Source organism: Canis lupus, chromosome 10 (genome assembly GCF_048164855.1).
Source record: "Canis lupus baileyi chromosome 10, mCanLup2.hap1, whole genome shotgun sequence".
NCBI classification, from domain to species: Eukaryota; Metazoa; Chordata; class Mammalia; order Carnivora; family Canidae; genus Canis; species Canis lupus.
In genome coordinates, this window is record NC_132847.1 from 63,032,689 (window position 1) to 63,057,575 (window position 24,887).

General features: G+C 38.7%; 1 protein-coding gene across 5 annotated transcripts in view; it reads left to right on the forward strand.

Annotated features, from left to right (window-relative positions):
- Positions 1–24,887, forward strand: part of SLC44A1 (solute carrier family 44 member 1) — a 192,410-nt gene that overhangs the window by 78,860 nt on the left and 88,663 nt on the right. For all 5 annotated transcript variants that reach the window (XM_072842216.1, XM_072842215.1, XM_072842218.1 and 2 more), the window contains 2 exons: positions 11,684–11,820; positions 24,484–24,577. In XM_072842216.1, coding sequence (XP_072698317.1) covers positions 11,684–11,820; positions 24,484–24,577 — 231 coding nt within the window. The remainder of the gene's footprint in view (positions 1–11,683; positions 11,821–24,483; positions 24,578–24,887) is intronic.

Below are 24,887 nucleotides of genomic sequence, written 5' to 3' on the forward strand. Positions count from 1 at the left end.
CATTTGGTAAATGAAGTTAATAATAAGCACCCTATTTCCTAGGGTGTTTTGGAGGTATAAATACAATAAATGATGTATGCTTCTTAGCACACTGCCTGGAACCATAGATGTTAAACTCTTATTTATTATAATCATTTTCATTATTATTATTTTCCAAAGCAGGTTTCAAAGTTACTTATCAAAGCTTCTTCCCTTTTTAACCCAGATGGCTAAATTAGCAGTTTTCCCCAAGTTTACATTTGTGGAGTTTACAAAGTACTTTCACATATTGTCTCATTGATTCTCACTCTAGCCCTGGGAACTCTGAATTTCTTCTCAGTGGGGGCTTTCAGGATTCACTCTTCGGAGTCACAGCTTGGTTTTTGGTCATCACCCTTTATTGCTCCACCTATAACATCAATTCAAACTAATTCAAGAACTCCCCACTCTGACCATAGCCTTCTCTCCTTCCTGCTTGTCTGTTTTTCTTTGCCTACTGGAGCCATTCTCTGACCTTTAGTTCTTTGACTCCAGTACCTTCTCCTAACTGCTTTTCTTTCTTTTGTCCTTATTTTCTGTTATAATTTTTCATGCTGTTGTGATCATATCTAGTGCCTGTTTCTGCCTTATTCTGTCCTTCTCAAAGACTAAGAAGTCTATGACAGGCAGAGGATTTAAATGGACATTTCTTCAAAGAAGTGAGGTTGAGGGGTGCCTGGGTGGCTCAGATGGTTAAGCATCTGCCTTTGGTTCAGGTTACGATCTCAGGGTCCTGGGATCAAGCCCCACCTTAGGCTCCCTGCTGGACCTCTCCCTCTCCCTCTGCCTGCCACTCCCCCTGCTTGTACTTTCTGTCAAATAAATAAATAAAATCTTTAGAAATAATTTTTTTTTAAAGAAGAGAGGTTGAATGGCCAATAAGCACATAAAAAGATGTTCAACATCAAGGAAATGCAAATCAGAATCACAATGAGTTACTACTTCACATCCACTAGAATAGTTAATGGTAAAAAAAAAAAAAAAAAAAAAGACAGTTGCAAGTGTTGGCAAGGATGTGGAAAAATCAGATTCCTCATATATTGCTGGTCTTCTGAACATTAAATGAAGCACCTGCTATGGAGAAGTCTGGCAGTTCCTCAAAATAATAAATACAGAGTTACCATGTGACCCAGCAATTCTACTCATTACTTATATTCATAAAAGCATGCATCCATACAAAGGCTTGTATATAGATGTTCATAGCAGCATTATTCCAAATAGCCGAGAAAGGAAAACAACACAAATGTGTACCAACTGATGAATGAATAAACAAAATGTGTTTTCTCTGTACAACATAATATTCAGCCATAAAGAAGAAGTACCAAAAAAAAAAAAAAGTACCACCGATATATGCTATAACATGGATGCGACTTGAAGACCCCATGCTAACTAGAAGAAGACTGTTACGAAGGACCATTTATTCTATGATACTATTTATATGAACTCTCCAGAACAGATAAATCTGTAGGGATAGAGAACATATTCGTGGTTGCCTGGGGCTAGGGGTTAGAAAGTGGGGGGATGGGGAATGGCTGTTAACAGGTATGAGATTTCTTTTGAGGGTAATGAAATGTTATAGAAATAGATTGTGGTGATGGATAAACAACTCTGTAAAATATACTTAAAAATATTTAATTGAACTGAGTTGTACAAAACTTTGAACTATACAGTTTATAGGAAAATTTCATGGCATGTGAGTTATAGCTCAATAAAACTGTTAAACTAAAAAGAAAAATAAATCTCTGGTCATTGACTCTTAGCACATATTATTTCTCAGCCTGAGTGCTGGAAGAAGTTGATTTTGAGAATACCCCCCGTGACTGTGTAGTATTGCCATTGAACTTGGGGTTAGGGATGTTATTCCAGTTGACTAGATTAAATAGAGAGCTTTTCTCTCTTACAGGTCTTGTGGATTATTTTTAAGAGGTATTTTAGGGGAACCTGGCCGGCCTAGTTGGTGGAGTATGTGACTCTTGATCTCAGGGTTGTGAGTTTGGGCCCCACACTGGGCGTAGAGATTACTTAAAAATAAATCTCTTAAAAATTTAATTTGCTTTTTTTTTTTTTTTTCTGGCTTCAGCTTAGTGTGAGGAACACAATTTACTGTCTAGCTCTTGGTTATCATTCTGATGATTATCTTTTCCTTTATAGTATATGCATAAGGAGCCGACAGACGCTTAGCTAAATAATAGAATCATTTTTTTCCCCATGCCGTTTCAGGTCCATGCCTTTGTTTTGTCTCTTTGTTCATCTTACTTTACTCTTAGTTTTAATCTCTTTGGGAGGCTTTGACAATCTGATAAAAATTATAAGAAATCTCTCTTCAGAAAACTGCATGTGAATTTGTGCACCAAATTTTGCTTATAATTTCAAGGGGGCCACAAAAAAATTTTTCAAGAGGATCACAGGTTTCACCTAGGATTAGAATCTCAACTCTGGGGGCACCTGGGTGGCTCAGTCAATTAAGCATCTCCCTTTAGCTCAGGTCATTATCCCAGGATCCTGGGATTGAGCCCCACACTGGGCTCCCTGCTCAGGGGAGAGCCTGTGTTTCCCTCTCCCTCTGCTTGGTCTTGCTCACTCTACTCAAATAAATACATAAAATTAAAAAAAAAATCTCTGCACACTCACTTTGGTGATCTCATATACTCCTGGGGGTGAGGTTATCATTTATATGCTGGTAATTCCACAGTCTTTATCTTTTGTCCAGATTTTTGTGCCAAGACATTCCAACCAACTGTCCAGGTCTCTACTTGGACATTCCACAGACACTTTGGACTCACACTATCTACAGTTAGAACATGATCTTCTCCCTCCAAACTCTACCTCTCCTCCTGAGATGAGTGTCTGATTGAACAGAACAGGCGTCCAAACCACAGTGCCCTGGCTACTCTAGTCTAAACCACATCATTCTTAATTTCTTCCATTCTTAATTTTGTCCACAAATGAGCATCGTGCTTAATTTCTTCCTTTCCCTCCACATATAATCAATCATCAGGTTTCTTAATTGTGTTAATTCTGTGTTTCCAAAATTTCATTTTTGTTCCCATTCCCATCCTAGTCGAAGTCATCCTCTCGGTAGAGATTCAGTCTTTTTACTTTCTCTCTTGCCCGCCTTTAATTCATTCCCCACATGACAGCTGGTGAACCCTCAGTGGCTCTCCAGTGTCGTTAGGTTGAATTCCCAAGTTTCTGACCTCTTTGCCACCATCTACGAGGCCTGTGTGAAGCAGCTCCAGCTGACCTGTTTGGCCACTGGTTCTTCACCACAGTCCGGTTTTCATTTTCTCTGTTATGCCACGCTGTCTCTCCCTTTCATGTCTTTGCATGTTCTCTTCCTTCCCTGTTTCTGCCTCCGTTCCCCCACACCTTGCAAATTCATTACTCAGTCTTTAGGTCCTGGCTTTAGGTTTCCCTTCTTCTGGACACCTGTCCATTCATAGAGCCCTTTGGAGGCATTCACTTATCCTTCTTCCTCTGCGATAGCATTTGTACACTTTTGTAATTACCTCCCTACTCTCTCTGGACTCAATGCTGGGAAGGGAGACACTGTTTATGTTGGTCTTATTTATCATGGCATCGCTAGTGTGTATTTAGCCCTGTACCTGGCAGAGGTGTTCAATATATTTCTGTTGAATGAATAAGAGTATTTCCTTCTACCTAAACTATCTTCTTCCTTACCTTCTCTCTACCCTCTGCTCTGCTTGGCAAAATCTTACACAGTTAAGGTCCATTGATTAACTCAACAAATACGTTAGGAACTCCTTTATTCCAGGCACTGTTTTCAGCACTGGAGATAATAATGATGAATGAGACAGCGAATATTTCTGCCTTTTGGGAGCTGATAGTCTATGGATGGAGACAGATAATAAACAGATAAATAAGTAAAATAGAGAGTGTGTGAGTATAAGTGCTAAGGAGAAACAGAAGGCAGGAAAGATGCATGATGCACATTTTAGAGAGGTGGCTGCCCCACCTTCATGGAGACTTGAAGCACATGAGGCTACCAATAGCTGTGCTGCTCTCTGGAGAAAGAACACCCCAGGCAGATAGAAGGGCAGAGGTGTCTAGGCACGAGTGAGCTGGAAGAGAGGAACAGAAAGGAGACCTGTGGGAGGTGAGGTCAGAGAGGTAAACATCTCAGAGTGTTTCTGTCTTAATCTGATCCCTGGGCTTCCTCCACAGTTGGAAGCTGTTTTCAGCTCTCAATGCTGTGAATTTACCAGAAACGAGAAGAAAGTTTCCCTTCTTAGCAGTTATCTGTGAATCAAGGGCTACAGAAGTGCTTGCGTAGAGGGCTGCCAGGTTGGTGAGGTACGTGCCAAGGCACTTCTTTAACAGGTGATACCCCTGGGGACGTTTTTTTGCCTCTTCCTCAATGACATTGGGGGGCGGGCAGTGGGAAAGTAGGGCATCGCCGTCGTCAACCTCGCAGGTCGGGTCGCCCACAGTTCACCTCCGCCCTTTGTTTCTGTTCCTTTGTCTGTGTTCTTGCCATCTTGGGGGCATCGTGAACATCCTACAGTTCTCTCAGCCACTGTCTAGAGTGACAGTTTTGAAGATAAATCACTGCTTTCAACTTGTTTCTCTTTCTCCGCTTGGCTTTGTTCCAGAAAGTAGAGGGCCAACGGGGGTTTCAGTTAATTATGTGTTGGGTTAGTGTGTGTTGAGTTAGTTTGGGTTTTTTATGGACTTCCATATGCAGACTCCAGTTGCTCTGCCCTTGTGGAACACAGCACTTCAGGGTGGGTCTCCCCTGGGATGCTGGCACCCCACACAGGAAGTGAGAGGCCTCCTCTGGACACAGCCCCACTGCGGGTGGGGCAGAGATCCAGGGCTCTCTGAAGTCTATATTTAGCGATGGGAGAAGCCTCTGCTAGGCTGTTGTGTCCTTCCTTTTGGTGCGATTCACTAATGGCAGCGTGCTCTGTGGATAGGGGCTGCAAATTGTAAATTGATAGGTGGTAATAATTGGAAAAATGATCAGACTCCGTTTCTCTTCTCCTCTGGGGGGAAACATGCGTCAGGAATCACTAACGCAGAGGGCGACGGGCAGAGGGATTTTTCAGCCAGCGTTCCAGCTCTAGTGCTGCAGTGCTTCCGTCCTGATTAGAGAGGAGAGAATCCAAATTTGGCAGGAGGTGGCCAGTAGACTAGTATCTGTTTGCCACTTTTTGCTCCAAAAAGCCCTGCCGCAGAGTTGCCATGGCAGCCGGAGAGGATTTAATGGCAAAGGCTCAGCTCGGGGAGCAGCGCCGCTGGTGGCCCCAGCCTTCCCCTCCCCGGCCGTCAACCCCAGGGCCTGTGACCCCAGGGTATCCGTGTGCCGTGGCTGCTGAGAGCACACGCGTGATGCCCTGGGGCTGGAGGGGCCTTCAGATTCCAAGGGTGGCCACTTCTGTCTCCTGTTTCCCCTTGGGCGTAGCCCTCTGAAGTCCCATCCTGCAGTCCACCTTATCAAATCATTTGCAGTTCCTTAAATATGCTCTTTCATGCTCCTGTACTTTTATACATGCAGTTTCCTCTGCCTAGAATGCTCCCCTCCCCAACTGTCTGGAAAATTCCTACTCATTTTCAAAATGTGGCTTAGATACTGCCTCTTGCTCCATAGTGCTTCTTCTAACCCCTCATGCTCCGTGCAGAATTACGCAGTTTCCTCTGCCATCTCAGCCTTGCTACGTATCACCTGATTTGGAAATTACTGTATTTTTGTTTCTTCTCTAGACTGTAAGTTATTTGCATTTAAGAACTGTTATTTTTTTTAAATGAATTTCGTATCCCCAGGCCTAGCCCACAAGTAGTAAACACTTCATAGTGTTTGTTGAGGGAATGAAGTGTTTCCACATCATCCTACGTCCTTCTTATCCTGGGAGCGTTGCATGCCACGTAAAGGACCGACTGTGTCGTGTCTGGCTAGGGTTTCATCTGCTCTCAGGCTCCAGAAGGTTGAGCCGATCTAATTGGTCTGTAACTCATTCACCTTTTATTTATTTATTTATTTCCACTTTCCATTTTGAATCGGAGGGGCGCTGGTGGAAAGAGCCACCCTTGGGATCCTGTCCCCCCAGGGTTCAAGTCAGTGTGGCCTTCGGTTACTTGACCGGCTTGTAAATCTCAGTTCCCTCTTGTTGAATTAGGATGGGTGAGGATAGTGCCTATGATGCTCTATGGCCCCGAAGTAAATTCTTGGTAAATCTTAGGTTCTCTCCTTTGCCCTATCTTCCTTGAAGAACATGAAAGCAAACTAGAAGTTTAAATAGTTTGCACCATCTCTAGCATCCTTATCTGCATTGGGTTGCTCAGTGTCCACTCCCTTGCCCTGAGCACAGCTGGAGAAATCGCCTCTTTCTATGTCTCTTGTCTCTTTTCCCGAACTTCCATGCTTGCTTGTTTTTGTCTTTGGTGTATCTGTCCCCATGAGTTTACTCTGTCCTGCCATACCCTGTATTTCAAGAATTTCAATTTAAAGTGAATTTTCCATTTCTCACCTTCAGCGGTTCCCAGGACTATATCTCGACTCTAATACATGTTCCCACGCCTTACCTGCCGTTCTCTGTAATGTTTGCCTTACAGTTCAGTGTTCAGCATTTTTCACCATTCCTGTAACTAAAGTTCAAAACTCTCTTAGGTTGCTTTGTAGTGCTCTTTGCAAATGTGTCCTTCTCGATACCACATGATACTGCTGCATGCCTGTCATACTTGCCAATGCCTGTAGGTGTCTGGGCTGTCGGTTTGTGAATGTGTTTTTCTCTTGTTGCATCTCTTCCTACTTTCATTCCCACTTTTGGTATTTTATTCATTATTGCTCCTCTATAGAATATGAGCTAATATGAGCTAAAGAAATTTTTAAGTTGTTAGTAGGTCTAGCAAAGACTCCTTGAGATAGCAATGAAAATTGGCTTTTCGGGGCAGCCTGGGTGGCTCAGTGGTTTAGCGCCACCTTCAGCCCAGGGTATGATCCTGGGGGCCCAGGATCGAGTCCCACATCAGGCTCCCTGCATAGAGTCTGCTTCTCCCTCTGCCTGTGTCTGTGCTCTCTCTCAATCTGTGTCTCTCACGAATAAATAAATAAAATCTTTAAAAAAAATTGGCTTTTCACTCCAGTTTATTGGTTATCTGTGACAGTGGTTCTCCACCTTGAAAGGATGGGGCAGAGGAGCCAGGGCGTGTAATCATGAATCCATGGGCTCCAGCCCCTTCCCAACCATTTATTTACCCAGTGGCAGAGTCCAAGAAGACTGTTTAGGAAACCTTTTTAGTATGTTTTATAGCCTCCTATCTGGTGTCTTTGCTCTCTCAGTTAAAAAAACCCCAACTTATCGGTAGATTTGTTAGTTAAAATAATCGGGTTTGCCAATGTCATGCTTATTTGAGAGTTAGTTATTTGTTTCATTTCCCAAAAAATGAAATTGGCAAATACAGTTCATTTTGTTTGAAATGAAAACTGAAACTAATGTAAGGATTTATTTACCTGGCTAATGGCATTTTTAAATCAAAAGGCAAGAAGGTGCAATTTTAATGAATCATAAATTTGTCTATTTGACACATACACTTTTCCTACTCAAATATTCGGTTAAATGCCATTCAGTTAAAATTTAATTACTTACGAACATGTTGCCATGGATTGAATGAACTTCAGGATGCTGGAAACAATATTAAATGTTAATACAGAACAGTTACAATGATTTATTATTTTGTAGGAAATATTTTGGGAATAGAGCAGGTTGGACACGGCGTGAAACACCAAATCAGAAGGACTAAGTTTAAATTCATGCTCTGGCATCTACTAGCTCACTTGGGTCATGTAGTTAGTCCCTAGGGCCTCAGTTTTATCCTCTGTGGAATGGCAATAGCCTCTAGCTCTTAAAATTGTTGTGAGGATCAAATAAAGTCATGAATGTGACAGTTCCTAGGACCCAGACATCCAGTAAGTGTTAATAGAATCAGAATCTCGCCCGGCTAGCCTAGTCAGTAGAGCATGAGTCTCTTAGAATTGGACTCTAAGGCCTATAAATCATTTTAAATGTTGTGTGTATGCACATACATATGTTGTGTGTATGTGCATTTTAATATGTGGAGTGTGTAAGGAATTAAAGGCATGTATTCATAGACTGTGGAGGTGGGAGACTGTTTTGCATATAATGGTGTATATATGTGCAAGTGATTTTATTTCCTGAGGATATCGTTTAAGATCATCTTCTGTTGAAGTAAATTCTTCCATACCATACATACAGGCTGAAGAATGAGTGGTGTTAATTTTATAGTGTTATAGACATGCTAGAGTTCTTCTCTGCCTGCTGTGTTATTTTATACCTTGTGCCAGACCGCTTCTAGAGGGCTACTTAATTGTTGTTGTTTTTAAAGTTCATTTATTTATTTTTTAGTAATCTCCACACCCATTGTGGGACTTGAACTCATGGACCCTGAGATCAAAAATCACTTACTCTTCCAACTAAGTCATCCAAGCACCTCAAGGCCTCCTTAGTTCTTATCATGGCTAATGACCTAATGGTCGTGAATACTCCTACACAGATTTTTCTTCCAAATAATGGATAATGTTAGTATAAGAGTCCTGTTGTATGCCCATATCAGAAAGTGCTGAATTTAGTGCCTTACTATCATATGTAAAATTCCTGAAAAGGCAAATAGTTTTCTTAAGGATATAAATCACTGAGTATATACTGCATGTTAGCTGTTTTATGTATAGTATCAGTAACATTAAACTATAAAATAGGTATAAAAAAACTATAAAACTATGCAGTTTTATACATAAGGAAACTGAGGCTCAGAAAGAAGCATATTCCCCAAGGGCAGAGAACTGTTAAGAAAGAGAGCCAGAAAGTAGGCTCAGATTGGTCTGACCCACGCCTGATAGAAGGCTACTGTTCAGTCACTAGGATAAATCAAGAGTGTGCTTTAAGGTATATAAGAGATTGCAAATACAGTGAGAACATTTTTGGCCTTGGAGAAGGCAGATTCCTGCAGGACGGTCAGACAAGGTATCTGATCTCAGCAGGTTGTGAAAGGCGATGTCACTGATCCAACAGCAAAGGCCTAGGAGCCTCTGGCCCTCCTTTTTCCCAAGCCTGTTTTCCTATTGTCATGTGATGATTATTATTATTTCTTCTTCTTCTTCTTCTTTCTTCTTCTTCTTCTTCTTCTTCTTCTTCTTCTTCTTCTTCTTCTTCTTCCTTCTTCCTTCTTCCTTCTTCCTTCTTCCTTCTTCTTCCTTCTTCTTCCTTCTTCTTCCTTCTTCCTTCTTCTTCCTTCTTCTTCCTTCTTCTTCCTTCTCTTCTTCTTCTTCGATTCTTTATTTATTTATTCATGAGAGACACACACAGAGAGGGGCAGAGACATAGGCAGAAGGAGAAACAGGCTCTATGCAGGGACCCCGATGCGGGACTCAATCCCGGGACCCCAGGACCATGCCCTGAGCCAAAGGCAGACACCTAACCACTGAGCCACCCAGGCGTCCCTGTCATGTAATTTCTGCAGATACTTCTCCAGGCATTGCTCATCACTTAGAACTGTGCATCTAACTCCTCTTCCCACCCCAGTTCCACAGCCCACCTGCCTGCTCCCCACAAAAACAGACAGCAGGATTGTGGTGAGGACTGTGTGATGAGTGAATTAATATGTGTAAAAGGTGTAATACAGCATCTGGCACATAGTAAGTACTCAATAAACCTTGGCTGCCATTATTTTTTATTGTTCTTGTTTATCCTTGGTGGTGCTGGTAAATGATTCCAAGTTTTCATGACACTTCCCACAAGGACCTGTGTGTTCTCTGCCCTGGAGCTGGCTTCGTGCCACGTCCCTTGCCAGATTTCCCAGGCATGGCAAGCTCACTCCCATGCACAGGATCGATGGAGAGAGAGGGAGTAGGGGAGCACTTGTTTCCACACAAAGATGGTCAGAAGGTTTTCTCTGTGTGCTAGTTCCCTGTCATCAGACACAGGAACAGTCTGTGAATTCCACTTCCAAATAACATCTTTCTGCTTGGCTTCTTTCTTTCTTCTTATCTATGTAGAACATTAATGGTATTGGAGTCATGAACATTGTTACAAATTTGGGGTTTTTTTTGTTTGTTTTTAGTTTGGTGGTTTGTAGCTTATCCCTGGCCTTCGTGCTTGAACCTGGCTCCTCTGCAGTATGTGACATGACTGCACCTAAAAAGGCCTCTCAGGTCCTCCTCCCTGTGACATACGCACTTTTGTTTTCTGTTTAATTTTTTTTTTCTGGTATCGTTTTTTATTGTCCATTCCAGCATGTGTATTGACTTGCTTTTCAATTTTCTCACCTAGTTCTTATATTTGGTTATGTTTCCTGATTTGAATCCTATTTTATATAGCAAAGCAACAGAGTTTAACAACGTGGGAAGGCTGTTGGCAGATAGATGATTTCATAAAACTTTCTGCGGACCCAGTAGAATGGAAACCAGCGCACCGGAGGTTCTTTTAACTGCTCTCTTACTTAAAGGCATTCCTACTTGTACCTCCCACACCACTGATCCATGGTAGACCTTGCTTTTCTCAGTTAAGAGTATTTGGCTCTTACTTCCTTTTTGGGTAGATGAGAACATCCACAATCTTTGCCATCTCCTCTACTTTTTAAAAAAAAGATTATTTCATTCATTCATTCATTCATTCATTCATTCATGATAGACACAGAGAGAGAGAGAGGCAGAGACACAGGCAGAGGGAGAAGCAGGCTCCATGCAGGGAGCCTGATGTGGGACTCGATCCTGGGACTCCAGCGTCATATCTTGGGCCGAAGGCAGGCGCTAAACCGCTGAGCCACCCAGGGATCCCTTCTCTTCTACTTTTTAACATTTAAAAAAAAATCTGTTTCAGGGTAATTTCTGACTAATCTTTCCTTTTCCAAAATATAAATGTATAGCATATAAAAGGGATGATTTAAGATTTGGACATTATTTTGTTGATATGTAATGGACCTTTTTAATAAACAATATTTATTATAGTTACCTCTTTTCAAAAGTCATTTACATTTTCTAGAAAATGAGAATTCTGAAAAGTGAAAGAAATTAAAATCACCTTATTCTAACATCCAGAGATGACTGTAGTTAAAATGTTGATGTTTTCCCCTCTAGTCTCCATTCAACTTTATATATTCAATTTTATATAATTTTATAACTCATAACTTTATATATTCAATTTTATATAATTTTATAACTCATTTTTACAATTACATATTCATTAGCAAAAGTTTATGTTTTTATAATTTTACTTTTTATATAATTATATTTTCGTTAGCTAATGTTTATATATAAACTATAATTCATGTTATTCGGCAGTCTTAGGATACTCTAGTAATTTTTAGGCACAAGTTTGACAAAAAATAAAACAAATTAATTATTTAAAAACTAAAATAGATAATTTCTAATTATAAAGTATACATTACAGAAATTTAAATATTAAAAAAATGCATCATGATAAAAGTCCTCCAGTTCCTCCAGCCCCCATTATTTACAATTAATTAATTAAAAGAAAACTGATTAGATTGGTGAAATGTCTGTTCATCTTTGATAAAATTTGTGAATGAGTATGGAATAGATGTTCTTTGCTTTTAGGCTTAGTCAAATTAGGCAGTGGACCAGAATGTGTTCTTGTGAAATAACATCTCAATATTTTTCTCCATGCTTTAGGTATGTGTTCTTTTTGGATCCATGCAATCTGGACTTGATAAACCGAAAGATCAAGTCTGTAGCACTCTGTGTAACAGCATGTCCAAGACAAGAATTGAAAACCCTAAGTGATGTTCAGAAGTTTGCAGAGATGAATGGTGAGACATGAGGCCATCCAGGTCCTCACGCTGGTCATTTCCTCTCACTGTTGAAAATTGTATTTGCTTTCCAATATAACTAGTGTTAGATCATCAAAGAACCTTAAAAAAGAGAAAGAGAATTGAAAGTGCTTTTGGACTTTCTTGATGAAAAAGATTATAGTCACCTGGGGAGCTTGTTAAAACTCCAGATTCCTAGGCTCCCCCCAGGGAAATTCTGACTGAGTAGGTCTTTGGGTTCTGGAAATTTGTTGTTGTTGTTGTTTTTCTTTTTTATAAATGTCTCAGGTGATTTTGAGTAGCCTCTTTGAGCATTTGGGAATTACTAGAGACTATTCTTTGTGAAATGTTTTTTTTTTCTTTTTGTCTTCCTAAGTATTGATTAAAAGTATTTCAATGAGTATATTTTTTTTTTATTCCTGGATAATCATATATGTCTATTATAAGAAATTTGAAATATTCAGGAAAAGGAAAATGAAGTAAAAACCAAAATTCTACCATCTTCGAATTATGTTGGTGCATTTTGCTTTTTTAAATTTAACACTGTCTCATAAGCATTTTTCTTTTATTTTTTTATTTTTTTAAAGATTTTATTTATTCATGAGAGACACACAGAGAGAGAGGCACAGGCAGAGGGAGAAACAGGCTCCGTGCAGGGAGCCCGACGTGGGACTTGATCCCAGGTCTCCAGGATCATACCCTGGGCTGAAAGTGGCGCTAAACCGCTGAGCCACCTGGGCTGCCCACATAAGCATTTTTCTAAGAGTAAAGTTTTGCGAAACTTTGAGGTTAAACATAAACGAATTAGTTGAGAAAACATAGTCCATTTCCAGATCTCTGACTCCATTCCCTTGGGTTTCCAATTTCCAGGAGCTGTCCTCACTTCCCTCTGACTTACCTTAGTTCTCTTCAGAGAATTTTGTTTTTAACCTCTCTTCGTGGAGGGCCACAAACTGTTAGCCTGTAGTTTTAAACTTCCATGAGGTTTCATGTTTGCATTTTGTGTGCTGGGATCCTTGGAGCTACCTTCACCCTACCTGAATTGACAAGCTCATTTTGGTTCCTAGGAACAAGGGCTAACTCAGGCATGCATTTGGTACAACTTCTAGCTGGGTGAAGAGACAGCTTAGGAACGTAGCTGCACACACACCTCTACGTGGCTCCAGTTCTTCCCGAGATGTTGGTCTCTGTAGAAGGACCACACGTCCTTCCAGACTGGCAGTATTCTTATCCTAACACTCCATGCCCTCAGCATGAGGTGGTGGGAAGAGAATGAGATTAATGTGACTGGATTCTGATTCTACTGCTGTCACTAACTGGCTCTGTAATGAGGGACAGAAGGTATAGCCTCTGAACTAGATTGTTTCATCTGGGGGAAAAAATGGATTAAAAGCAATACCTCCTTTATAGGTAATTGTGAGGAATAAATGAGATGATGCATGAATTTTTGGCACTTGGTGGGCACTGAATAAAGAGGTACCCACTATCCTTCAAGATCTCATTTTTTAAAAATTTTTATTTATTTATGATAGTCACAGAGAGAGAGAGAGAGAGAGAGAGAGAGGGAGAGACACAGGCAGAGGGAGAAGCAGGCTCCATGCACCGAGAGCCCGATGTGGGATTCGATCCCGGGTCTCCAGGATCGCGCCCTGGGCCAAAGGCAGGCGCTAACCAGCTGTGCCACCCAGGGATCCCTCATTTTTTATTCCCCCAGGATATCCTTTTTTTTTTTTTTTTTTTCCCCCAGGATATCCTTACCTGTATTGATTTGCTGAGTCTAATAGTGCAACAGTTGGCCCTTTCATTATCAAGTTTCTTAGGGAGGAATGTGTTATCCCTTACAGGCTTTTCTAAAATCTTAGGCAGCGTGAGCATGCACAGTTCACTCTGTGAGGTGGTGGTATTGAGTGATTAAGATTATTGGCTCTAGAACCAGATTATCTGGGTTCAAATGTTGGTCCTACCACTTACTAGCCATGAGACCCAGGGCAAGTTACTTACTGATCTATAGATGCCTCAATTTCTTCATTTATGAAGGAGATAATATTTGTACGAAAACTATTTCATAGGTTGTTATAAGGACCTCATAAGTGAAAAATGCTTAGTAGAGTGTCTGGCAAATAGCAAATTGGTAAAAAAAAAAAAAAAAAAGTGTTGGTTACCCCTGTTACATTACTACTGTTAATGTTCTTATTCTTTCAATGGAATGTAATATTTTCCTGCCTGTAGTCTCTCTCTACTTCTAGCCCCTTACATATTGCTGCCATATTAATGTTGCCAGAGTTTCAATCCTATCAATCCCTTACTTAGAAGTCATCAGAGGAAAAAAAAAGGAAAGAAAGAAAAAAAAGAAAGCACTATATGTCTTACCTTGGCATTCAAAGCTATGACCTAGTGTCAAACTATCTTCTAACACGTTTTCTTGAACCCACTGGGTATGAGTCTTGGTCCCTTGAACTTGACATGTCATCTGGAGGGCCAGAAGAGAGTTAGTTCATTGTCAACTGTATTGCCTGCTGTGATGATCTGGGAAGAAATGCCCCATGCCGCCCTGCTGGTATGTTTATTTCCAGGCCATTATCCTTTTAAGTGATTATGATACTGAGTATGGCCTATTAAGGCAGTGTATAAGACCTTTCTGGTGAGTTTTGCAGCTTTTTTTTTTCCACAGTGTCTTACACAAAGCAGGTGTTCAAGAATATTAATGAATAAATATTATTCCAGAAAACAGACTTCTTAAATTGGTGCCTAACTATACAGGCACCCTTAGGCTTTTGAGGCAGCTGTTTGTAAAATAAGTTAACGTGTTAGGCATAAAAAAAAAGTATTAATAATGGCAGCTTCAAGAAACACAGCAGTGGAGGATAAAGAAGATAAATATTTTAAAAGGCAATAGAAAAACTATGAAATTGTAATAAAGAAGGGAGCCTTTGGTGGAGGGACCTAAATACTTTTATTTTAGTAGCAACCCAAAGTTGAAAATTCTGAATTTCTTAAAAAGAAATCTATGTTGTTCTTTGGATTGGTGACTTAATACTGGACCTGTAAGATTTAATTCCAACATTGTTCTTGTCATGGAGAGAATTCTGTGTCTATTTTGTGCATTATCCTTTTTCCCTCTTTTGTCTATCATTTGAGGTGGATATTGATTTGGAAGGAACAGATGATTTTAGTTTTAAGTGGGGGAATTTCCAAACCTGTAAGAAAGAATTGTCCAAAATCCACAACAGAGTCAGAATGTGAGAGCAAACTATAAAACTCTTAGAAGAAAACATAGGGGAAAACTTAATGACATTATATTGACAATAATTTCTTGGCTCGGAACCAAAAGCACAGTCAACAAAAGAAAAAAATAGGTAAATTGGACTACATCAAAATTTAAAACTTCTCTTCATCCAAGGACACAGCAGAGTGAAAAGGTAAATAGGAGAAAAGATTTGCAAATCATATATCTGATAAAGGATTAATATCCAGAATATATAAAGAATTTTTAGAACACAACAGGAAAAAAAAAAGTACCCAAAGTGGCCAAAAATGGCAAAGGACTTGAATAGACATTTCTTCAAAGAAGATACATGATGGGCCAATAGTAAGGACATGAAAAAATGTTCAATCTACTCATCATATGAGAAATGCAAATAAAAACCACAGTGAGATACCACCTTACACACATTAGGACAGCTTCATAGAGAAAAACCCAAAACACCACAAGACAGAAAACAACAAATGTTGGTGAAGTTCTGGGTAAATTGGAATCTTTGTGCATCATTGGTAGAAATATGGAATTGTGTGTCTGTTATGGAAAAGAGTTTGGAGTTTCCTTAAAAAATTAAAAATAGAATTACCACAGAGGATTTTAGGGCAGTAAAAATATTTCGTATGATACTTTAATGATGGATTCACATCATTATACATTTGTCCATGCCCCTAGTACTGTGGACTTTGGGTGATTACGATGTGTCAAGGGAGGCTCATCAGTTGTATCAAATGTACCACTCTGGTGGGGAAGTTATAATAGAGGAGGCTACGCATGTGTGGAGGCAGGAGGTATGTGGGAAACCTCTGTACCTTCCTTTAAATTTTGTTGTGAACCTAAAACTACTCTAAAAAATAGTCTTTTAGAAAGTAGATTACTGCAGCACGTGGGTGAGTCAGTGGTTGAGCATCTGCTTCCGGCTCAGGTTGTGATCCCAGGGTTCTGGGATCGAGTCCCATATTGGGCTCCCTGTGGGGAGCCTGCTTCTCCCTCTGCCTTTGTCTCTGCCTCTCTCTGTGTCTCTCATGAATAAATGAATAAAATCTTAAAAAAAAAAAAAAAAAAGAAAAAGAAAATTACCATATGACCTAGCAATCTCACTTTCCGGTATATATCCAAAAGAAGTGATGACAGGATTTCAGAGAGGTATTTGTATACTCATGTTCACTGTAGCATGATTCATAATAGCCAAAAGATGGGAGCAACTGATGGATGAATGGATAAAGAAAACATGGTATTAACCTTCAATGGAATATTCGCCTTAAAAAAACAAGGAAGTCCTGTCATATGCACTACAACATAGATGAACCTTGAAGTCATTATTTTAGGTGAAATAAGCCAGTAATAGGAAGATAGGGCGATGGTTTTCACTGACTATAGAATTTCAGTTTTTCAGATGAAAAGAAATTCTAGAGATCTGTTGGACAACAATATGCATATAGTTAACACTATATACACTGAAAAACTGGTTAGGATGGTCATTGTTGTATTACATGTTTTACCACAATTTTTTTTTTTTAAAAAGGAAGGAAATTCTGATACATGCTACAATATGGATGAATCTTGAAGACATTGTTATATGAAATAACCCAGTCACCTAAGGACACATACAGTATGATTCTACTTATATGAAGTACTTAGGGTAGTCAGATTCATGGAGACAGAATAGAATGGTAGTTGCCAGGGGCTGCAGGGCGAGAAGAATGGGGAGTTACTGCTTTATAAGTAAAGAGGTTGAATTTTGCAAGATGGGAAGTTCTGGAGGTAGAGGGTGGTGATGGTTGAGCAACAACGTGAATGTATTTAAAGCTACTGAAATGTGCACTTAAATGGTGGTAAAATGGTAAATGTTTTATTATGTGTATTTTACTACAGTTAAAAAGATCATGAAAGAAAAAAAAAGATCATGAAAGAGAAAGATCCTGTTTAGAGTAGTAACTTTTTAAATGATAATTTTAAACCTTAATTTAAAATATAAGGTAAAACAACATTTTTCTTACCAGACTAAAAACGACAATATAAATCATTTCAAAGAGTTTTAAGTTTCCATGACAACATTTGAAAGGGCTTTTTAGCATTTACAACTATCCATTTGTGTGGCCTTTTATTACCTTCACAAATTACTTAAAATCTTTATAAGGGAAAGCTAACTTTTAGGCTCCTGTAATAATGTTTGTAAGAAATGCATTTATGAGGCAAAAAATATTTCCTCAACTCTTTCTTTTAGATAAGAAAGAGGAGTTGTTTTCTTGGACACTGCAGTTTGTAAAACGCCTCCGTCAAATCTGTCCGGCTAAAATAGAAAATTTAGAAGAAATAGCTGGACATGAGATGGTCATGTGGAGATGCCATATTACAAAGAGCTTTAAAAGGCAAGCAGAAGAATTTAGACAAATGTAAAAGTCTAAATTCTGACACATGAGTTGAGTGGTAGCTGTACAAGCATACACTTTATTATTATGATTTGTCGTTTTTATATGATATGAATGTAAGTATGCTAGAGAATAAGTTAAAAATTGTCTTTTAAAGATTAAAGTTGTCAAGTACTATGACTCAGTACTAAACTTTTTTGGTTCTTTGTTTATTATCTTCCTGCAATAGTGCATGAGTTTCCTGTGTGGCAGGATTGCGCTCTTCACTTCTGTATATGCAAGCCCAGTACAGGACCCCACATAGTAGCTATTTATGTTTTTTGAAAGAATAATGGATTGGACTTCCCTACTTTAAAAAAAAAACAAAAACAGATTTTATTTATTTACTAGAGAGAGAGAGAGGAGAGAGAGAGCACGAGCAGGGGGAGAGGAAGAGGGAGAAGCAGACTCCCCTCTGAGCAGGGAGCTGGAGGCTGGGCTCCTATCCCAGGACCCTGCGATCATGACCTGAGCCACCCAGGTGCCCCTGGACTTCCCTCTTCATTTCTCTCAGCACTTCAGAATTTCTCATTCTCTCAACACACTTTATCCTTCGCTCAATTCTGAATCAGCATCAGTTGCCACCAGGGTAAAATGTTTAGCTTCATTCTAACCAGAATTGATGTGAATCTTTGGTCATCTTCTTCTTCATCTCTCAAAATGTTCATCTTATTCATTCATTTCTCTCTCTATCCAGCTATCCACGTGATTATTCATAACCTTTTCTTTTTTCCTAAGCCCTCTTGTTTTTCGTCTTTCCTAACCTTGTGCCCTACAGAGAAAACTGCAACCATCTGGTGAGAGCCCTCACATGAGTTATTTTCAGGAGAGCATGAATTCCATCTTACTCTAATTTTACTTCCCTCTAGTTTCTGGTGAACAAGTTTCCTTCATACTTTATTATTGTTAATTTTGAAAAATCAACTAATGTGTCCATTGTAGGGGGGAAGAGAATGCCCGTCCCTCTGAAGCTCTTGTCAGCCTGATATGAGAATTTTGCCTCAACCCAGCCTGGCCACGCCAGGTCGTAATGCCTGCTGGAACAGTCCCTTCCCTTCTTCTCTCCCTGCTCTGAGTCTGGCCCTTAGTTTGTCTTTTGCTTTACTCCGCTATCCTCATTAGTCAGGATGGGTGCCTGGGTCTATATAAATCAGACTTAAGCCCTGCATTGTTCTACTGTGCCATTTATCAGTACCTACTTTGTGCCAAGCACAGTGCCAGTTGGCTTTTGCATGTCATTTTATTCTTTCCACTTGCAATCTAAATTCTAAACAGCAGTTTAGAAATAAGAACAACCTAAAAGCTGGGAGCCCACTGCATATTCTCAGTCGTTGCTAGTATTTTACACCTTTTGCATTACTCTTACCAAACTTTTTATGTTACCTGATTTTTATTTTTCCTAACGGTAGTAAAATGGAAGAAATCTTATTTTTCTTGTTCATGTCCCATTTCCAGTATGTGAGAAATGATTCCCATCTGAGAGTGCTTCTTTGGTGCACTGTATTTTGTGAAAAGTCTGAGAGCTTTATGAACTACCATTTAGACCGTGTTCATACTTTGAGTAGGGCCATCCAGCGTGGTGCTTTCTCAGCAATCGTTGTTCTGTCTTTGAAAACCTCGAAAGATGATGTGGTACATCAGATAAAATTTGTGAATAGAAATAAGCCTTTGATTATCATTATCTAGGTGTTATGTTTAAAGTTAGTATCAATAGATGACCAGTATTACCCTCTTTCTTGCCAGTCAGTAACTATAGAACTTAAACCAGAGAGTTAGTATGTTTTCTTTTTGGCACAGTGAATCAAAAGATTGGACTTGATATCATTTATAAAGGAATGAAGTGATCAACCCTAGCAACTGTCTTAATTGCATCCAACTCAGAAGCCAGCAAGGGAAGCTTGATTGTTAAGGGAAAAAAAAAATCTTTACATTTCATAATGCAATTTTAAGTAATTCCTTCATTCAGCAATTAATTAGCACCCATTAAGTGCGTGCTAGAGAAACAAAGAAAAAGTACAGTACCCTTTAAGGGACTTGCATGATAGAAGACAAACTTTTCATTGTCCTTCACAATACCTAGGAGTCTTACACATAGATGCCCAAAATTAATTCACTCAGCAAATATTTATTAGGTACATAGTATGTGCTAATACTGGTTGACAGATAATGTCATACCACCAGCTAGTTAATGGGTGCTTCTTGGGAAATACATGCTTTTTTTTGCTGGTTACTGGTATCCTGGTTGTTGGCTTTCCTAATTAGAGAGAAAGGGGTTAAATTCATTGGACCTCACACAGCAATGTAATTTGTTTTTCATAATGAACACTGTTCTGCATTGGGAGATTTTCTTTTTTTATTAACTACAATGTTCTAAAGTATGTTTTTAAAGGAATCTTTGCTCTTAATTTAGTGTGTCCTACTAATATCATTGATAGCAAATCAAGCAAAATTTTAAAGCAAGAAGAATTAGCCTCCAACTTACCAACCCCATTTTGTATTTTTGTTTCAAATAATTTGGTGTTTTAGACCAGTAGTTATCAACTAAGGGTAATTTTGCCACTGTATGCCTCCCCCTACACCCCTCACTCCATACACATGCATAGCAGTGTTAGGAGACGTTTTTGGTTGTCAAAACTGAGTGAAGGGTTAGGGAGAGGGCACTGTAATCTAGTGGATAGAAACCAAGGAGACTGGTAAACATCCTGCAATGCACGGGACAGCTCCCTGCAAGCAAGAATTACCCAGCTCAAATTGTCATAATACCAAGGTTGAGAGATTTTGTTTTACATAGTATAATTTGTAGTGAATAGTGAAAAGCATATAAACATTTTATATAACATGTAACACCCAAATAAGAGATTAAAAATAGGTTATTTCATTTTTTTCAATCAAGATGTCTGTTGTATTCAACAGATGGCTTTTGACTACTGTCTATGTGCCAGAAGAGAGGAGTCCCACATGTTTTGAAGGCATAAGATCCCAGTTCTCAAAGAGCTTGCTTTCTACAAATAGAGATGATATGTAAGCTTTAAAAAAAAAAAAAAAAACCCACAAAATAATAGACTAAGTTGTATAATAGAATTAAACAGTAAAGAGCTTTGGGTGCATCAGAGAAGCTTGATGAAGATGGTGAGGCTTGGTAGTTTGTAGAAATTCTGCTCAAACTTGAATACTCACTCAAATGGTAATTAGGAATGGATAATCCAAGCTGAGGGAACAGCATGTGAAAAGCACGGAAGTTTGTCAAACAGCAGGAATTGTAAGTAGTATATTATGTTAAAATGAGGCTGGAGTTTTTGGTGGAGGCCTACCTTAGGAGAGCTTTGAAGCCAAGGAGTTTGGAAATTATTCTGAGGGCCAGAGGATAATACAAGTAAGGACCATTTTACAAAGACCATTCTCAAGGCTGTGTGCAGCATGCAGAGAAGAAACCCTTTGGGAGAATAGTTTGTACCAATAGGAGATCTTGAAGGTCTGATATAACAGAAAGATCTGATTGTCAGAACTTGGTAATTTGAAGTCTTGAATACTATATGGAGACGGTGGCTAAAGAAGACAATAGAAGATGACCTCCCATTTCATCTTGGGGATTTTGTGGATGGTGAAGCCATTACCAACCATAGATGATGTATGAGAGAGGCAGAGCAGATTTGAAGAGTAGGTGACGGAAATGTCTTTTTTTTTTCAAACGTTGTTTTTGAGGTATCTGTGGAATGGATGTTTTTTGCCCAGAAGCTTATTGAATATTTGTCTGATTATGATTATTAAGAATGGCACAGAAGAAGCATTGTGGCCTAGGATGAAAGAATTTTATTTCTAAATTTGTCAGTGATTGCTTATAAGGCCTTAGAAGTATTACTTATTTTATTTCATCTGTAGTGTTTGGAGCATGGTGATGGAAACATACCTCTTAGAGGAATTCTTATAAGTGATATTGAGCTAAAGAATAAATAATTGAATATTATAAGGCATTTGAAAAATTATAGTAGTTAAACATTCTGGGGACTATAGCAACTGTTTACCAAGATAAATGTTTATATACCCAAGTTGGCTTCCTAAGATCACTCATTTTGAATAACATTGGCTGAGATGCATGAATTGCCTCTGGTGTGGTTTAGATAAGCTTTTGTTTTTGGTTTTAGACTCCATTACTCAAGTACGGTTTTCCCTGCCTTTTACATTAGAAGAAAAACTTTGTCTTACTCTTTATGACCAAACCTCTTGTGCTAAGTATTGTTTATACTATCACTATAAAAAAAAATAATAAGATGGATACCACCTTAAAAGTGTTTGCTGAAAATGCATTAGCTAATAAACATGAAAAGAAAAACAATTGTAAAATGTTTGCCATTACTGGGTTGTTTTAATGTTTTGCATTGAGACTTCTGTATCCATCAGCCCTTTGAACAGGAAGCATTATAAGGTTTCTTCTGATTGTTACTACTCACACATTGTAAAGATCTTTTTCCTTTAATCTATTTAGTACAGGATCTATTTAGTACTGGCCTATGTCCCAGAATACCATCAGAGATAAGGCTATTATCCTTTCATTGAGCATTATCCTGGGAAAGTATTTATAAAATTGAACTCTGTTGCACCTGCTGACCTCCTTTTTTAAATGAAGAAAGGGTGGGGATGGAGATTATGTTCACTGAATTCAGACGGAGCAGTGTGTTTGACAGCCCTGACACAGAGTGCTTTGGTTCGGCCCTTTCATATTGTGCAAATCGATTCCATCTTGGACTCTGAAAGAAATAAGTTGACAATTCAGATCAGGAAGTTGATGATCACGTTGGGTGCTCTGCAGTTATTGGCACAGTTGCTGTTTTTTTCATGAGCAATTCTATAGTAAGACTCCCAGATATTTCAGGATTAATCTAAAATGTTTGCTTGCCACTGCTGTCATGTTTTCTCTAAAATTGCTGTAAATAGAATCTAGTGGCATTATCTTCAAATGTGAAAGGCTAATTTTAGAAGAGTTAGCTATTTAATATTCACGCTTAACTTAAAATAATAAGTCATTAAAATGGAAAAGAATGTTCAAAAACAATTTCAGAAACTTCGTTTCCTACAGAATCTATCTTAAGAAGCTGAAGAAACTTGAACAGTGCCATGTAACTTTCAAGTATCTCTCTTAAAATATTTTATGTTGTCAAGGGACACCTGGATGCCTCAGTCGGCTAAGCATCTGACTCTTGATTTCCACTTGGGTCATGATCTCAGAGTCCTGGGATAGAGCCCACGTTGGGTTCTCCGCTCTGCAGAGAGCCTGCTTGTCTCCCTCTCTCTTTGCCCCTCTCCTTGTTCTCTATCTCTCAAATAAATAAATTAATCTTTTTAAAAAAAGTATCTTACATTGTCAAATTACGTGAAATATCTTTATATAAAATAGATGCTGTATGTATTTTTTAATGATGATATTTATAGCCCACGTACTTAAATACCTAGCAAGTTGGTCGCTGGTTTTGGAGCAGCATTACTGAATAAAATGCAGGTTTGTGGCTTTTTAAAAATTCTTTGGTTGGTAGGACCAACCATGTATTCCCTTCTAGTTCTTTCTTATATCTTCACGTGACATTTCTATAATTAGCTCAATGTTAAAACCTGCTGTTTTCACTTCACCTTTTTTCTTCAACTTTTTCCGTGGTCATACAGTGTGCAAGTCCATTGTTACTGTAATATAAACACAAAGCTATTCCATTTATATTTAATAATAAGTATTTGACCAAATTTGTAATCTGGTAGGAACTATAATTAATAAAATATAAATCGGTTACCTGATAGAGTACAGTAGGTCCTCAGCAAAATTAGAACTAGAACCTAGGTCTTCTCAGTTAACGATATCTATTGTATGACAAACCTGACAACATTCTAGTTGCCATATGACAGAATTAGCAGGCCAATAAAATAAGACTTATCAAGGATTTGGTGGACTGCATCCATCTGAATTTTATATATTATTGAGATACCTATTAGCCACAGAGACCAAGAAATAGATGGCTGTTTGCATAACCCAGTTTATGATGGAATATGAGCTGTCTTAAACTATCTGAAAACAGAGTCCTTTAATCAATCTGTTAAGTTTATTTGCAACTAGTATTTCTTGCCTTTTAAATAAGGAAAAAGTGGTGTATTGTCTGAAAGGATATATGCTATGTGCAGTCACTTAAAATGCTTAGTACTGGAAAGCATAGGGAAGAGGGACAGCAAGTATAGTTGAGGGTGGATTTGTAGTCAGAGATCTAGGGGTTCAACCCCAGCTCTGCTGCATAGCAGCTGTGTCATCTTGGGCAAGTTATGTACCTTATCTCCTAGCCTCTATTTTGTCCTTTCTAAAGTAGGCTTAATAACACTTGCATAATAGAGTTGTAGTCAATACATAGTTAATAATATGTATGAGATGAGAAGAGGGCCCTCCCCCCAACCACTCCACCAATGACTTTCTAAGAGTTCCCAGTATGATGAAAGGAGAGGGCAGGCCCCTTGTCCTTCCCCAACCTTCCTGCTGGGATGAGAAACTTGCATGGGGAATAGAATCAGCCTTGGGAATGGGCTGCTCTTGGCCTGATCCTCAGAAGTGCTGAGGCTGGCCAAGATGGTTGGCTTCTTCAGTAGGAGGATTTTGTCATGTTTCTATTGTTGTGTTGTTTGGAGACATTCTTGGACACAGTTTGGTCAGTTAAAATTAAAAGTTGACTCTTAAAAAAACAAAATATATATATAGCACCTGATATGTGGCAGACACTCAATAAAGTTCTTGTTGTTATTACCTTAATATTATTAATTAAAATTTGCATATTAATTACCTGAGAGGAATTCATTTTAAATGATTGAGGATTGATATTAAAGACCAAATCAAATTCTTATTAATTCTATAGTATTTGAAAGTTCGATATGTTGAATTAATATTAGCATATAAAATAAATACAGTGGATCAATGAGACAATTTATTTAGGCTCTGTTCTCTTAGCTAACATACAGCTTTTCTTTCAACAGGCTCAGCACTATGTAGCTACAACCTAAAGCCTTCAGAATATACTACATCTTCAAAAGCTTCTGTTCTGTGCCCCAAACTACCAGTTCCAGCGAGGTAAATTTTATTGTATTTTGTTCACTTGTGACTTTTGTTTTTGTAGGTAGATTTTAAACTGGGGAAAGAGTAACCTGATATCTGTTGCTCAGGACCAATACTTTTACAACAAAATTTAAAAAGTAGTACTAAAAATGACAACATGTATTTCATATCTTAAAACACACACAGAGGAAACAACTTTTTCTCATTCTCAGATTTTAAATTGCTTTTGGGGGCTTACTTTTTTTTTTAATGCCATAATTTTTAAGTATGTAGAACTACTGAGTCATTGCAAAATCTAGAAGCCAAGTCTCACAGTCTCCAAAGA